Source organism: Fusarium fujikuroi, chromosome FFUJ_chr09 (genome assembly GCF_900079805.1).
Source record: "Fusarium fujikuroi IMI 58289 draft genome, chromosome FFUJ_chr09".
Taxonomy (NCBI): domain Eukaryota; kingdom Fungi; phylum Ascomycota; class Sordariomycetes; order Hypocreales; family Nectriaceae; genus Fusarium; species Fusarium fujikuroi.
In genome coordinates, this window is record NC_036630.1 from 1,273,416 (window position 1) to 1,290,089 (window position 16,674).

Here is a 16,674-nt window from a genome sequence, read left to right on the forward strand (position 1 = left end):
GAGCTGTCCAACCAATTCAACTCAATCGAAAGCAACTAAGACCAAAACCATGACTCGTCACAAGTAACGAGCCCATTAAATCATGTCCCCTCCTGAACCGCTGTCCACCGTCGCTCGCCCCGGTTGCTGGAGTTCCTGCCAGTGCCTCCAGTGTGTTCTCGAGCATCCTGCTCTCGCTCCACGATCGCCTTGAAGAACTGAGCTATGTCAGCAAGCGCGCGCTGCTGATAGTCTGGGACATCAAGCATTTTAAAGGTTGATTGGGTGTCGACCAACTGCTTCGCAATCACAGAATCTGGCTGGCAAAGTGTCCGGACGCACATTGCTCTGGCATTGACCTTCATGGCGTGCAGGAGCCCGCCAATCTCAACAGGGTCGGCTTGTCGGCGGCCATAGAAGCGAAAATCGTCGACGTGGAGGTTGATAAGCTCAAGCTGTGTCTCCAGGTCGTAGCGGAAACCAACAACTTTGGGTCGGCCCTTGTTATGCCACGCATCTGCTACCTTCTTGAGCTTGTCAGGCACAAGCCGACCCTTGTCCAGTTGCACCGTAATATAGTCATTCAATGCAGTGCTAAGGTTGAACTCCAGTTCGCAGTAGAGAAGGCTTTGCTCTCTGGCATTTAGTGAAATGGCGACCTGTGATGTCGGGCGAGGCCGGATTGCGGATTGCACCCGACGAGAGGTATAATGAAGCTCCGTCTGCGGTTGAGTTAGTACAAACATCTGACGCTGTATTTCACCAACATACCATGTCTTTTGCGAGTTTCTTGATGTTGTCCAAAATTCTGGTCTTCTTCTGGGGCGTCTTTGAGCTTCGATCAGGGCCGCCGTCAGGACGTTCGAGCCACCCGTTGTCCCCAATCATTATTTTTTCGCCCTTCTTGGAGCTTGGGTAGTCTGTTCCTCTGAAATAGAACTGCAGTGGTGAGAATACGGGAGTGTCCTGAACAGTCCGACGATAGTAGCTGTTATTAGAGCCCACTGTTACGACTTGTGGGATCGGTGGAGAGTGCATTGCGACAGCTCGGGCCTGTCTCAATCCATCGGCAGAGCTCTTCGAGCGTCGGGGCCTATTGATCAGATCCTCTGGATGGCTTGCCGACTCCCTGATCATGGAGGAATCTTGGCTCCTTTTCCACTCTTGGAATGAACGCTCGCCAGCATCATTGAATTTGGATTGTGACCTGGCGTGGCTGAGGCGAAGAGGTGATGGGCGTGCAGTTTGTTGAGGGGAGTAGACTGAAGAGGCATCATCGTCGAAGATCGGCCCACGCTCAAAGCTGCCCTGCCCCAAAGGAGAGACTGCATCGGGAATATCTTCCATCTCGGCTGGCCGAGGAACTGCCCCACTACGACGTATATTCCCAAGCTGCAACGGAGAAGGCGGGTTGATATGTCGACGTGCTGCTAAACTGGCAGAGAACAAGTCTTTGGAAGAGCCCGAATGGCGACCCGGCATAAGCTCCGAAAAGGTTGGAGAATTCACATCAGAGGGACCATCTTCTCTAGCAGTCCAATCGTATGAGTCCTCATGTTGTAGAAGTCTTGGTTTATTTTTTCGTGGTGTTGACCTTGGAGTCGTTCTTGGAGTAGTCATTGTAGACTTTTTCTTGAACTTAGCAGTCTTCTTTGGGCTCTTATCGACTTGATGGCTGAAGCTTCAGAATGATTAATTGGAGAAAGAGATTAATAGAAACATATGACATACGCGTCCGTAATCTTGTCAACTTGGCTCTCAGTCAAGTTCATGCGAATATGAAGAGGTTGTTTGACAAGACGCTTGCGCGGAGATAGCGTACGCGCTCGCGACTCAAATCCTGGTGAGATATCCAGGAAGTCTCCTCTCAAAGGCTTCAATACAGATGCTGAAGGGTCAGAGTAGCGCCCTCTGTTCGAACTGTCTTGCTGCATCGAGCCCAGAATCTCGAATCCCAGTAGCTACTTGACAGTAGCTCCGAATGATACAGATTGATAGTGGTATCACGGTCGAGGTTCAGGCAAGGTATTTGAACAGAAGCCAGGAAACAAAACCAGGAAATGAGCAGGATGAACAAATGAATGAATGAATCAGAGACTTCGGTTGGACCAGCCGACAACTTGGGTGCAAATTGTGGTCAGCTGGCAACAAGTGTCAACGGCATTGCAACACTCGCGAGCCTCTGACGCGAGTTTGGGTGCCCGGTACCGCTTCATTTGAGTCTTACATATGCCACCTTGCTGTCAAATTGATCTGTGAGTCCCCAGCAAGGCTTGTTGGAGACGCTCACCTCATCTGCTTGTCACAATTTAATATACCCTGCAACACCGCCAGGAGCATCAGTTGTAACTAATGAGAGCGGTGTTTCCATCTGTAATCAATGCCACTGTCGAACCAAAGCTGAGGCGTGAAAGGGCCGTGGAACCTCCTAGAGTTTGATACCCCTTTTGTTGACGAGGCAGTTACCATATCCATTGCTTTGTCTTCGGCGACTGGCAGTTCTCTTATGAAAGGCGGAAGCGACCTGTCGCTGGTGAACAACCCAAACTTCCTCGCAAAGTTGGCGTTGGGTATTTCACAGTCCCTGACATAGGCATCGAACTGCTGTTTGAATGCGTCATGGGCCAGAATGGTGGAATGATCATCTTGGATCAGTGCAGGCTTTTGATTCTCGTTTTTTCCGTTTCCCTTGTCTGTCACGCGGAATATATGTATAATTTGATTCATCTTCTCCGACCTGATGATTTTGGAGCTTAGTGATCGACGGTGATGAGTTCGCTCAGTCTGTGCCTGATGCTTTTCCGTGGCTCTACTTTTGGGTGGTTCGCCGAGGTCAATTGACTTTTCACCGACCAGTCTGCCCTTATGAATCATATTCTCATTCCACTGCATCTCGTGAAACTCTCTGGCCTTGAGCTGACGAAACGCACGGGTACCACTGTCACGAGAAGAAACATACATCGTATGTTCTATCATCCAGTTCTTTCGTATACCGATACCGCTTGGGTAAAGCGATGACCTTGCTATTATAGGCGAGTAGTCTGAAAGTCGAGTACGATATCTTTGAGGGTGGCTTTTTCTCCACTCTGTCAGGGCAGTTGTCGGTATAATATTGGACGTAACAGTTGTGAGGTGCGGAACATGAGGGAGTTCAAGATCAGTCTGCGCCTTTTGTCAGAACTAATCATTTTCATGAGTCCAATTAAGGGCTTTCCCACATGTCTGTTCAAGTGATCATGTCTCCAACGCTGAAATGCTGCACCTGGGTCATCCGAATGATGGCAATCGACTTCAATCATCTCGTAGAGTACGCCTCCTGCGTATCCAAGGAACTCATCGCCAAGGTGGTCTCGTAATACGAGGAAGACCTAAATTACGTTAGAAAGCATTCTTTGTCGTTGTGCAGGCATCTGACAAGCCGGATTCCATCACGGTACTGGTAGTTGCGAGGTATGTGGGCGCAATATCTCACAAGAACGTTGCGGCATTCTGCGGGATCATTGTTAGTCGACGTTCCAAGTTCATCTCATGCCTACACTGACTCTCTTCATCAAATATAATCAAGGACCGGTCTCTTGCGAGATAGGCAGAAAAGTGGGTGGCATCGCCCATTCCCATATCACTTGGTATTGAAGAACGGTTCGTTTAAGTCCGATTAGCAGCTTACAAGCTTCGCAAGGGAGTAATTCGCAAAATATATCGCGTTTCGACATTCAATATGTGAACTTTTCTATTTGTTGTAAGAATGAGGGCACAAAACAAAGGTATCGTCAACCCAGCGGAAGGGACATCTTGAGCTTGTGCTTTCCAGCAAAGAAACGATCAAGCCAATGGGACGACTCCTTCTTACGCACTCGCCCAATGAAGATTACCTATTGTCTAAAGAGAATCATCCACAATCAAATTTTCTAGTTCAACATGACGAGTGGAATTCCTTACAAGCCGTAAATTGAGAACAGGATTAGGACCTTCACTTCTCCATTCAACATAACCCCAGTCAATTACTAACGCCAGACTGTTCATTGTCAGATAGGACTGGATCTTGGAGAAATGAGATCTCGGCCTCCTGCCCGGCATTTGAAGGACCCACTCCCGGGCGCTGCAGCACGACCTATTTCACGGGTGCAGTTAAGATATGTTAGGATCTAGCAGTATCCCATGGCCCAATACTTAACAGGCTCCATCGTTCCCCGGCGCCCCTGCAACCGAGACAAAAGCCGGACCCGGTTGCGGCTTCCCGAAATCAACTCCCGATTTCCCAAATAGGCAGTCTCGATTCCCTGGTCTCCTCTTCGCCCCAGAAACCCCACACTCAAGACAGCTGGACCCATGACGACAAGTGATTATTTCGTCTCGCCAAACCACGAAGCGGATATTTTCCGTTGGCTAGAACATTTCGGCCAGAATCTCTATCTAAAAACAATGCGCCATAGAGCAGATATGCACTCCACATCCCGTACCGAAGTCTGATGCCGTCAATTCCCCTCGGGTCTGAGTCGCACCGGACTTCTGCTTACTACATGTCCCGGCCAGACCCCCGGCATCTCTGGATATCATGCCTATCGCATTAGCATATAATATGCGACCCCCCATCAACTCTGCCTTTTGTTTCCTCAGATTGATCACACCAGTAGATACCTAACTAACCAAACCACGCCCCTTCTTCTACACAATGTCTCAATCACAGTCCGATCGCTCCCCATACTATGACATCGGTGAGTAGTCTGGCGCTGTTGCCTATACCAACCAATTGAATTCTAACATCACTAGTCATTGTTGGAGCTGGCCCGGTCGGCCTCATGCTCGCAACATGCCTTGCTCGCTGGGGTTACAAGATCAAGCATATCGATAACAGAGCTGAGCCTACCCCTACCGGTCGAGCCGATGGGATTCAACCACGCTCTCTGGACCTTCTTCGCAACATGGGTTTAAAGTCAGCAATCATGGCTCATCACCCAGCTCGCGTCTATGAAGTTGCGTTCTGGGATCCAGCTTCTTCAGGAAAGGGTATCGCCCGGACTGGAACATGGGCCAGCTGCCCTGATTTTATCGACGCTCGATACCCTTTCACAACCTTGTTGCACCAAGGTCTGATCGAGCGTGTTTTTATCTCCGACCTCGAGAAAAATGGAGCACAAGTCCAACGGCCATGGACAATCAAGGGTTTTACATCCGATGAGAAGTCCAACCCCGCATACCCTGTCACTGTCGAATTGGAGCATGTCGATGGTACTGCCCAGGAGACCATTCACGCCAAGTATCTGTTTGGTGGCGAGGGTGCAAGGTCATTTATCCGCAACCAGCTTGGCATTGCCGTTCACCACAAGGATCCCATCGCCCATGTTTGGGGTGTCATGGACGGTGTCGTGAAAACCGACTTCCCTGATATCAAGGTAAGCTGAGCTGCTCAAGCTTTATTTCATGGTTTACTAACGACGCTCAGATGAAATGTACCATCCATAGTGAGCACGGCTCCATTATGGTCATTCCGCGAGAGGACAACATGGTTCGTCTTTATATCCAGATTGCATCGTCTACAGATCCCGATTGGAACCCCAGACGAACAGCCACCGAGGAGCAAGTGCAAGAATCGGCAAAGAAGATCTTGCAGCCTTACTCTATTGAGTGGGAGCGCGTCGAGTGGTACTCTGTCTATCCTATCGGACAAGGCATTTCAGAACGATACACACTGGACCAGCGAGTCTTCCTTGGTGGAGATGCTTGCCATACACATAGTGTAAGTCCTCCCGTGCTCCAATTATCACCATGCGCTGACACACCCGTAGCCAAAGGCCGGTCAGGGAATGAACACAGCATTTCTTGATGCCCAGAACCTTGCTTGGAAGATCCACGCCGTTGAATCCGGTTTCGCCAGCAGGGAAGTCCTCAAGACATACGAAACGGAACGCAAGCATGTCGCTGAGTCTCTCCTCGATTTTGATAACCGATATGCGAAGCTTTTCTCTCAGCGACCACCCGCAGCTGCTGAGGTCCAAGCAGCGTCAGCCAACCATGGAAAGAACGATGTTCAAGATAACGAGTTCATCAATGCTTTCAAGGAGTCGTGCGAGTTTACCAGCGGTTACGGTGTTTACTACAAGCCAAACGTCTTCAACTGGTCACCAGAACATAATGCACAATCTCCACTGATTCACCCCAAGGGGACTAAGCTACGAACCGGCCGCCTTCTTATCAACTCGAATGTAACGAGAGTAGTTGACGCCAACGTTGTGCATTTGGAGCAGGAAGTACCTTTAAACGGCGCGTTCCGATTGTTTGTTTTTGCAGGTGTCCCATCAAAGACCCGCCAGGCTTTGAAAGATTTCGCCAATCATCTCGGTAGCCAGCGGTCGTTCTACGCAGCTTATCAGCGGCCCGATCTCGACAAGGTATCATACCATGAGAAGCACCTCCCACACAGCCGATTCTTTACTATCTCCACGATTTTTTCGTCCAAGAGACCTGAAATCGAAATCTCTCGCGATGTGCCTGGAGTGCTTGCCCGATATAGGGACCATGTTTACGCTGATGACCGGTCCGATGCACGATTCCCTCGGGCGAAGGCTGTAGCCCATGCCAAAATGGGTCTTGATGAAGAGCTTGGTGGAGTGGTCGTTGTCAGACCTGACGGATACGTAGCAATCGTGGTCAGCCTTGTAGAAGGTAGCGGAACAGTGGATGCTTTGAACGAGTATTTCTCTACCTTTTGCACAAAGAAGTTGGGTCCTACTTTGGCACAGCTGTAAGTACAGCACTGAGGGGATGGAGACTGTTGACCCAAAAGGTTATCAAGACACGCTGATTTTATGTAAATGATGGCTTTAGCGAATGTACATGTGGTTTTTAGATGATCCTGCAATTGAAGTTAATGCATACGTTTACAAAGAAAAGAATCTCTCGACGAAGCGATTGAGAGGTGGCCTTGTCTCTACCCTACCAGAAGCTCAGCAAATCAATCGCGAACTATGCCATTGCATCCATATCCGTGAGCTCCAACAAAACCTGATAACCTCAGACATGGGGATTAGCGATCGAGAACTCTGCTTTTGGAGAACAATTATAACAACCAAAGTTAGTATTGATTTACTTGTTTTTGTCCCATAAATCTCTTTCCTACTAAGCTACCAGGGGGTAGATTCATAACTTGATAGATAGAACAAGGAGTCTTTGTCCTGATTTTTTCTAAGGTGTCAGGTCTTATATAGATAGCTTAGTTAGTTGGTATATCACTATACCTTAGTAGGTAGGTATGAAAGTCAAAGTACTGAGTTTTATACAGTCTCAGGATCAATCAACTGAGATCTGTTCAAACTTCTCACTCCTACCCTCGCGCACTCAGAAGACCGATTTCAGATAACAGCAGCATCCATCACTGTCGTTTCCATCATGTTAGAGTGGATAGTTAGCTCCTGAGGTCATACCTACATATAGTAGTAGCTTACGTTGTAGTATGGTAAGGCAAAGTTAGTACCTACAGTAGGTACGTGAATATGACCAATCGCGGCGACGTCACGCGTAGCCCCGCCTGACCTGTCAGTGCGGGCGCACTGACCTCCATTTGCACGTCCTGAGAGGTTGAAAGACTTCACGTCTTTCAACCGACCACTGTAGGCAACCTTCCACAGCGACATCATCCCCTACGGGCTCGCGTGGTCGTGATGGCATCACCGGAACGATTTGGATAAAGGAAACATAATTGGGAAGTGGCTGGAGCAACCCGACGCAACGCCATTGTTGTCGCGCTCACGCGTTTTGGGCCCGAGCTCGAGTGATCTTGCGTGGTAGAAAACGAACTCGATTCTTCGACTCAAACCCTCCTCCTCCTTTCCTCCCTCAACCATCAACATCAACTGCAGCTTCGATCAGCTTCATTTTGACACGTTCGTAACTTCGATTCTTGTAAGGACAATTTCGCATTGGCTTCGCAGCTTCCCGATTTCTTTCGATTCACCGCTTATACTTCACACTTGACACTGCTCGACACTGCTTGACACTTGCTGGCACCTGCACCACGGTTTGCTTCTGCTTCATTGTCACTGCGATACAATACAACAACAGCACGTTGCTGGTAGCCCAGGTTGCTTTGTTGACATTGCATTTCCCTGTCGGCTGTTTACTTCTTTCCTCGGTTTCCAACTGGATCGCGATAACTTCATTCCACCACTCCACTTCATTCACTTCAACTGCGCTTCACTTCACTTTTCTTCTTTCACGAACGCTACTGCTTCGTCTGGACCAAGTTCCACATTGCCCTTTCTTTCTGCATTTCACTTGAAACCAATTATTTCGCTCGTCATGTCTTTCTCGCTTGAATCGCGCATTTCGGTCCACCAGTCCGCTAATCAAAAGGGAAGCTACGTGCCTTGGCATATCGTGAAAGCTGCCGAAAGGCGACGGGAGCGGCAGCAGCTACAGATAATCTCTAAGTCTAAAGCAACTACCCAGGTTCAAGTCTCCCTGCCTTCGCCAAAGATTGAGTTTGTTACTCCTCCCAGGCAGATCAGGCGACCTACTGCGCGTCTTTTGATCGACTCACCACTTCCGCGCCGCGAGGTTTTTCAAGATCCCGTTCTTCGCCAAAGATTTATTGACACAGAGTCTCCCCCCAATCTTAATCGTTACAGTAACCAAAAACCCCGACACAAACCACAGGCCGAAACTGTCAACACAAATGACGGGGGCCTCAGCACACCTACACCCAAAACTTCTACGACCTCTATCTCCATCTCTGACCCCAACCTTGTTGTTGTCGATGGCATACAGACACGCAAGCGTCGCGCCGAAGATACTGAGATCGACCTTGTTGCCGCACAAATCGGTGTTACTGACACTTCCACCCCTATTGTTACTCTTCGCCAAGGAGAGACTGTTCCTAACAAGAAATCTGGCCAACAGGCCCATGTAAGCGCCTCTCTTGTTATTTGCATGCTTGCCCTTACTCACCCGATACCGCAGACCTCTTGCCGCATGCTCGGAATCACAACGGGCGCCAGATCTATCACCAGGATGATATCTAGCCTCTATTCGGCCTTCACAGGCATTGGTGAGACGATCACCAGAATCCGTAAGTTTCAACCTCTCCATGACATTGAAAGTTTTATTTTCTTTGTGTTCTAATTCGTCACTAGTACGACCTCAGTCCTATCAAATTGCAGAATGTCGCTCTTACTTGAGTGAAAACCAAGTCAGCAACAAGCGTGTTAAGATTAGCACCAGTTGTGACGACAACGCGGTCTCCAACACAAGCGCTCCCAGGCAGAGTGCTGGGCTCCGCTGGATCGACCAAGATGGCCTTACCGCATTGCTGGCTGACTATAAGTACTTCGCCAAGTCCTTGATGACAGTCTGGGAATGCCTTGAGCAAGGAGCCCGACAGGAAGCAAACAAAGACCTGGCACCACTGAGCACCGACATAGTCGATGCCATCAATCGTTATGAGGCATTCAACCATGACTTTTACGATATCTTCACTTTGCAACTGCAGAGGATTTATGACTACCTGAACAGAATCTACGAAATCGGTGTTATCGTCAAAATTCGGGACAGCAATGAATTTGTTCCTCCTGTTCTTGATTACGGACTCTCTGCAGAGTTCGCCGCACACCTCGAATCGATGAAGCACTTTCTATCTGGTCCCGCGCTTCCTGTTGTTTGCAACAATATCCTCAAGAAGTATGGGGAAGATTACTGGAACGTTTCACAGGCATTCCTGGATCGAGTTGTGCTTGATATTAAGGCTATCCTTCGCAACCTTCCTGCCCCAAGCTATGTCGACTCTGAAGAGTATCGTGGCAAGCTACAGGACATGTTCCCTACCCCACCACGAACTGACCTCGAGACACGTTTCTTATTGCCAGGATCATTTCCTGAATCCGATGAGCTTAAGGAGCGAATCGGCAAAAAACCTGATGAACAGACTGCTTCACCCACTGAGGCAGCAGCTACAAAACCCGCCGTTCAGGCTACTCTGCCTGAACCAGTGCCATCGTTTCCTCGCCCTGATGTCCCTCGCCCTCACTACTACAAAACAGACTTTCTTCGCGCTGGGTTTGCTCATGAGAAGATCAAGCGGATAACACCCGCAGATTATCGCCAAACATTTTATGAGGAAAGCAACGAACATCAAGCCCTAAAGACCAAATACATCACCGACTTCACTCCCAAGGTTCCTCTTACCTCAAATGAAACCGGAACTCTCCGATCTATTCTTCGGAATCGACGAAAGCATCCATCAAAGGTCACGCCCAAGCGTCTTCGCGTAACATATCGACCCAAGGTTGTACGCTTTACGGACGATACCATCAGCCCGAAACCAAGAACACATCTGGGTCTAGATGTACCCAAGCAGATTGACTACGACAAGGAAACGGGAGAGGTCATTCCTCCGACCCAGGCATTTCAGGAGCAACGCCCTCATTGGACCCGTGGATGGCTCAACATACCACCTGCTCCCTCCGAGGAGCCACCCAAAAAGACCGCATTCAATCCTTTTAGCATTGATGAATGTCTCCGCCGTCGTCGTTTAGAAGAGCACGATGGACGTGACTTTCATACGCGTATCAGAGAGATATTTGAGCTTCCCTCCCTCGATCTCCAGATCAGCGACGACTCAAAGGCCGGAATTGACCATCAAGTCCAAGAGGCCACTCAAAAAGCTGCTGAAGAGGCTCGTTTGGCTGCTGAGGCAGCGCAGCGTGAGGCGGAGGAGAGGGCTCGGAAAGAGCGTGAGCAACGCCTCGCTCGATCTGGAGGACTTCGCGAGCCTAATCAGACATTCGTTGCACCAGTCTCACCGGAATGGCACACAAGGGCAATGAACACACTCAATGCTGCGTCGTCCACGAGCCTTGCGAAGTCTGCCGAGGGTGTCGACCTGCGAAAACACGACTTTGCCAAGATCGTGTCCTCAACTGAATGGCTAAACGACGAAATTGTCAACGCGTCTCTTGTCTGGCTCGATCGAGCTATCAACTCAGCTGCCGGCATTAAGGATGTCAAGCGGAACACTCGCAAGATCTGGACTCCGGGCTCGTTCTTTTTCAAACGTCTTCAAGATCAGGGCACCGGCAATACCCAGAGGACACTGCGCCGATATGGCATCGAGAAACGAAATTTTCTCGACATTGACACTATTCTCTTGCCCATTTGCGAGCATTCCCACTGGACATTGCTCGTTATTCGTCCCTCCAAGCGAACTGTTGCCCACATGGACTCGATCAATGCAGGCGGCAACCGTTCTTACACCGCGCGTGCCATGGCGTGGATCCGAGACATTTTGGAGGAGAAGTTCGTTGAGGATGAATGGAAGACCATTCTCCACGAGGCTCCTCTACAGAACAACGGCCATGACTGCGGTGTTCATACTATCACCAACGCTATGTGCCTCTCCTTGGGCATTAGTCCTATTGAGGCATACACTGCTGACGACATGCCCACTCAACGTATTCGCATCGCTTGCATGCTTCTCAACGGCGGGTTTACAAACGAGTTCGACCTCCGAGTTTACTAGGATTCTAATACCACGTATCGGATAGCACTTATCAAATACAGACTACTTTATCATGGCTTATGGAAGGGACAGGCATAGCTTTTTTGTACAAGGCGTTCAGGCAGAGAAAGTACCGGAGAAAAGTGTTTCGGGCGAGATACCATTGCATTGCATTCATTGTCGGAGTTATAGTTACTATCTGATCCACGAAGGAACGACTGTTGGTCTAGCCCTGCCGCAGTGCTGGATGAATAAGTACATAAATACAATTCTCAATAGCCAATTTTCTCTGCTCTGTATCATGAAGCATGCTCGGCAAGGTGCCTAGCCCATGATAAGCCTGGGTGTTTCTTATGATTGTATGTAAACATGAATAACATTCTAGACTTCTTTGCTTACGAGGCTTATATTTGCGTGTTGTCCCAATTTTCCCCATGTTAACCTCTGGTCTGCCACGGACAGCAACCGGGTCATGCTGTGAGTGGCATGTAAATAATCCCGACCCCAAGAAGACAAGAGATGATGGGTTCTGGGCGCTTTGGGCATTCTCGAGAGAGAAGCGCAAGCCATGAACTACGTAACGAAGGTGACGATCACGCAGATTTCTGAACCATTGGCGTGTCATTCCCTTACGTACAGCTGCTAACTCGTCAGCCATAAGCGAGCGAGCGAGCTCGGATAAACGAGCATCAGAGACAACAGAACAACGGGTCTGTGATGCCATCCCCCACAGCACCACAGGCCAAGTGGGCGACGCGTGGGCCTCTAGATGTACTGGGATCAAAGTCGTGTCGTGTTGTATCATATGCTCTCGTCTCGTCCCCTCTTACTGTTCTATTACGCCGAGGTCGGCCATCAATAAGTTTCGCTATCACCATCTGACCCTTCGCTTAGACGATCAATTAGTTGGAATTTCTCGTAGCCCAACCATGCGTCAACAGTAGGCGATTGAGACGACGCCTCCATAATTGATTGGATTGGAAGGATAAATGTAGCAAAACTTGGTGGTTCGCTCAACCCGGTATGGCTATAGGCAAGAAAGCAAACCCAAGCGCTTGGACACTACCAAGAAGAACAGAACCTTCATTCAGCCACAGCCCAGACACACTGTCCACCTTGATGGCCTTCGAAACGAGGACAGCTCAGGTATTCTGTTAGAGAGACAGTTCGATTCCAACAGAAAGGATTCTGTGTGAAGTGCTGACATCTGACCAACCGCCGGCCTTTGTTCACAATAGCGGAAGAGAGGTCAGAGAAGGCTTGGCATTTGTTGGTGGCTCGCATAGGACTCATGGAGACTCTTGGGAAAGCTTGGCAATGGGATTCTACAAAGACTGCGGCAAACCGATTCCGACAAAGAAAGGCCAGGTCTGCCAGGGCCGTTCGAGTACATAGAGCCGATAACTTCGACGTTCCACCAAGCCCAAAAACCTTCACATTTCCGAGGCCCATGCAAAAAGAGCAAAGACAATTGTCTGCAGATTGGCGTGTGTGCTTGTTGAGTTGGCAGGCTGGCTCAGGAACTCCGGGCCATTTGAAATAAGGTAGGTATCACATCCATGGCCACGGTACGCCAACACTAATAGGCGCCCTCAGCTGCAGGGCACTATTCAATATGTGGAAGCGGTTTTGCCACAGGCAATGCACCGCACCAGAAAGAGGCGGATCGAGAGATAGGCCCGTTAATATCCACGCCCCAAGTCAGTGACGATGGCCGGTTCTGGTGTATAGTCGAAGATAAAATGAGCTGAAGGCAAAAGCTTCATGTTCGTTCGGTCTGCAGTAGACGAACCAGACTTCGATAAATTAGACACCTGTCTGTGTCCCGAATGAAACGATGTGTACTTTGCCAACAGGGGCAATGCGAAACGATGTTACCTCCGTCAACTTCTACCGCCCGTTGGATTGAACTTATGAGTATTGCATCGCGTCCACAACTACCGGTAGCGACTCTGTGTAGGCAGGCTACGGAGTTGGTCCGTACGGTCATCGTTGATTCCTTTCACGATCCTTCTACCGATGCGGACCGATCTTGGAAAGAACTAGAGACGCCAGGGATACAACACCATGTTAAATGTCGCAAATATACACGGCGTCGTCCGCTTACTGGGCTGCGCGCTGTGGGGGGCATTGCATCGTATTGCATAGCGGCTTTGCAAGGCATCACACCGCGTCTAGCCTGTATGTCAACAATGTGATGCGATGCGATATGACTCTTGAAGAGACGATGGCGCCAACGGCATCCTCTTCTGATGCCTGTAGGCAGGGTTCCGACTCATGACTCCAGCTTGGGTGCGAGATGCCTGTGTCAAGCAAGTTCCGGGCCGTTGCAGCGGCAGAAGCTTCCTGACACGGATGGTCTGGCTGCAAAACTGGAGACGTACTGCGAGGAAAATCGATAGTTTCAATAAAAGCTTTTCTTTGGAGCTTCGAAAAAGTCTTCTGGAACGCGCCGAGAAGGGAGAGTAGCGGAGGGTTGCGGTATTGGCTGGATCTGGGTCTAACTCTGCCGGGGCGACAACGAGATCGTGGGCTCACCCTTCTTCCTCGGGTCGGGTGCGTGCGATGTGTTTCGTTGGACTTGGTGATGATAGATGGAGACACGGCGAGGCCGGTTGGAGTTGATGAGTGGTGACACTCTAGGCCACTCCCCATCCAATCCAAGGGTACCCCATGGAAGGTGGGTAGTGAGGTGTGGTTCGTGTAAACGTAAACGGATACTCCAGCCTCCAGGATGGGTTTGGTCCAATTAGGAAGGCTTCCAGAGCGAAATAAAACGGAAGCTGGAGTACTCCATACATTAGTACCTAATCACAAAATGTTTCTAGAAGGATTCCAGCACGGGAAGGCTTCCAGAATAAGCCAGCTTGGCCCAGCCACAGCCACCAACAAACAAACAAACAGCTTCAGGCCCTGGCTAAGAGAAGCATAGCATCTCCTCATTTGGTTGGCATTATAAGTTAATAGTCACGGATTCGCCTGATGATTTCGTTGTTGTCATGGCTCGTGCTTCTGCTCCTTACCTGATGTTTGTTTGTTCAGGGACCCTGTTTCTTTGGCCTCGTTCCATCCATCCATGGCTGTTGACCACAACCAACTAACTAGTACGACATCGTTGAAAGAACTCGTGTGCCGTACTGTCCTGCTGTAAAACATGGCTTCCTGTATTACCCGAAACCCTGGCGTACATATGTAGCATTGCACCATAGGTAGGTATAGTAGTTCTCGATCTCGGCAGCCTGCAGTATTGAGTATTGGATACAATCGTAGTGTAGTACACGCACTCGGTTTTGATCTTTACGAGAACATTTGTCAGTGTCAATATGTCCACTCGTAAACTGTGGCTGCCTGGGTGTGTTGTCGATGGCGGCTTATGCTCACCTCTACCGATAATCAATAATTACCTACTTATGGCGAGCATCAAGAGGCAATGCAATGATAGGGGCAAGACTTGAATATCAACACCAACACCTACAGCATCAGTCTGTTTGCAAAATAAAGTCTCAGCCCTGTGCCATGCCCCCAACGAGGTTAGTAGACCTGCAAAAAACCGTTTGAATGATGGGAATGAGCAGAATGAAGGCGTGGCCCATTCCAATGGATCCCTCCACATTCTTTCTTGTCCCTCAGAGATGTCACCCATCAGAGGGCAAGGCCAATCACGGCCAACACAGCTGGAGCCTTCTCATTGTACAAGAATTTGGCGTCGGTATGTAGGCGTGAATCACTGTCATCATGATCGCCAGCCAATGCTGTCATCCATCCATCAGCATGCGTAACCAGCCATCAACACCACACCTTGCTCTTGCTTGCGTTGAGAACTCAACCGACCTTTGTTGGCCTAGACTTGAGGACAAGCTCCGCAATCATATGGCGCCACAATGTGGTTAGATTCGTTGGTTGGGTCAAAACTCCACTGACGAATGCCGGTCCAGTAACGAGATATGTATGAATGAGTACTTGAGAGAAGAGGCTCAGGGTGTGCGGAGATAGAATCCCGATGCCCTGCAATTGACTCAGTGCCGCAATTCGAGTCTTGGCAGTTAAGGTACCTGATCAAAGTAGGGGAAACACGGTCACGATTCGACATCTTGCATTTCGATATCCCCAGTGTCAACTCTTGATATTCGAATATAGTTCAGGTTCTATACTCACTGCCTAACCTGCAGTCATTACTGAAAACAGAGACTTCTCGGTCTCCTGGGAATATGATACACAAGGTGATGGAAAAGAAGCATTTGGGACAAGGCTGCAAGGATTAGATGCATTCTATTGCTAATACTTGTTCGATTTGAAGCCTCAGTCCATCTCACGCCGCAATGGTTCGCCTAGGCGCGGCTATTCATGGCGTTTATTCTCTCGACCTGAGCCATCGCGCAATGTCAATTGGTCACCTTGCTGCACAAGGAGAGCCGTATGAATCCAGCAACTCGCAGTTTGCGGCTCTTCTAGGCGATTCGGCATCTTTCCCCGCCTCCAATATGAGGGGGAGGTTCTGACCTACCGAAACCTATCTAGATTAAGGAACCCAGGGGTCGCGTTGGAACATTCACCGACCTTTCGCCCTTTGACCAGGGGCCAACAAATCACACTCATGCCATCACAATGTGCCATGTATCCAGCGCGACCGACTGAGATGTCGCTGTGGTAATCAGAAACGCGTAGCAAACCCGGGCGGCTGGGCAGGATGGCGCCCGCTTCTTGAAAATACCCAAAGGTCGGTAACAAGACCGGCTGTGAAGACAAATTGATAAATAACCATACTCCCTAGTTACAATGTATATACCTTGGAGGAGTTGGGAGTGCCTAGAGCGCTACGGGACGAGAGCTTGGAGAAGTCCTGTTCCCTTTCCTCGCACCGTGCTGTATAATTCTTGACGCGGCCAATAGGGACAGCAGGATGTTATCATCGCGATCGGCCGAGCTACTGCTCTCTAGCGCCAAAGCCAAGATGAGTTTCAGGGTTGAAGGCCCAGTCACAAGGCCATCGCTCCGCTGCAGGGGCTCTGGGAGTGGGACACTCCACTGAATTAGAGGCTCAGGATGGGCGCATGGTACATACCTACCTACTAACTACCTAGGTACCTAAAGGACGGCATTTGATTGATTTTGTGAGAGGGCTTGAGGATCCAAATTAGTACCTCGAGGTCTGTTTGGGAAGGCGGCGGTTGATAACAAGGCAGTAAATCGCTGCCAAGAGGTCATCG

The 16,674-nt window shown here is 49.5% G+C and overlaps 4 protein-coding genes; 2 read left to right on the forward strand and 2 right to left on the reverse strand.

Moving 5' to 3' along the window:
* Positions 1-80: 80 nt before the first annotated feature.
* FFUJ_09764 (uncharacterized protein) lies at positions 81-1,913 on the reverse strand (the record flags this gene model as incomplete). XM_023568298.1 has 3 exons in its annotated part: positions 81-701; positions 751-1,660; positions 1,711-1,913. 3 exons carry the CDS (start codon positions 1,911-1,913, stop codon positions 81-83), a joined length of 1,734 nt encoding a protein of 577 aa, XP_023435520.1.
* A 415-nt stretch (positions 1,914-2,328) lies between these two features.
* Positions 2,329-2,940, reverse strand: FFUJ_09763 (uncharacterized protein; the record flags this gene model as incomplete). Its single annotated transcript, XM_023568299.1, has 1 exon — positions 2,329-2,940. The coding sequence occupies one exon, from the start codon at positions 2,938-2,940 to the stop codon at positions 2,329-2,331; it is 612 nt and encodes a 203-aa protein (XP_023436223.1).
* A 1,711-nt stretch (positions 2,941-4,651) lies between these two features.
* FFUJ_09762 (related to phenol 2-monooxygenase) lies at positions 4,652-6,725 on the forward strand (the record flags this gene model as incomplete). XM_023568300.1 has 4 exons in its annotated part: positions 4,652-4,694; positions 4,750-5,372; positions 5,423-5,716; positions 5,766-6,725. 4 exons carry the CDS (start codon positions 4,652-4,654, stop codon positions 6,723-6,725), a joined length of 1,920 nt encoding a protein of 639 aa, XP_023435521.1.
* A 1,549-nt stretch (positions 6,726-8,274) lies between these two features.
* FFUJ_09761 (related to Ubl-specific protease) lies at positions 8,275-11,488 on the forward strand (the record flags this gene model as incomplete). XM_023568301.1 has 3 exons in its annotated part: positions 8,275-8,880; positions 8,935-9,043; positions 9,108-11,488. 3 exons carry the CDS (start codon positions 8,275-8,277, stop codon positions 11,486-11,488), a joined length of 3,096 nt encoding a protein of 1,031 aa, XP_023435522.1.
* Positions 11,489-16,674: the final 5,186 nt, after the last annotated feature.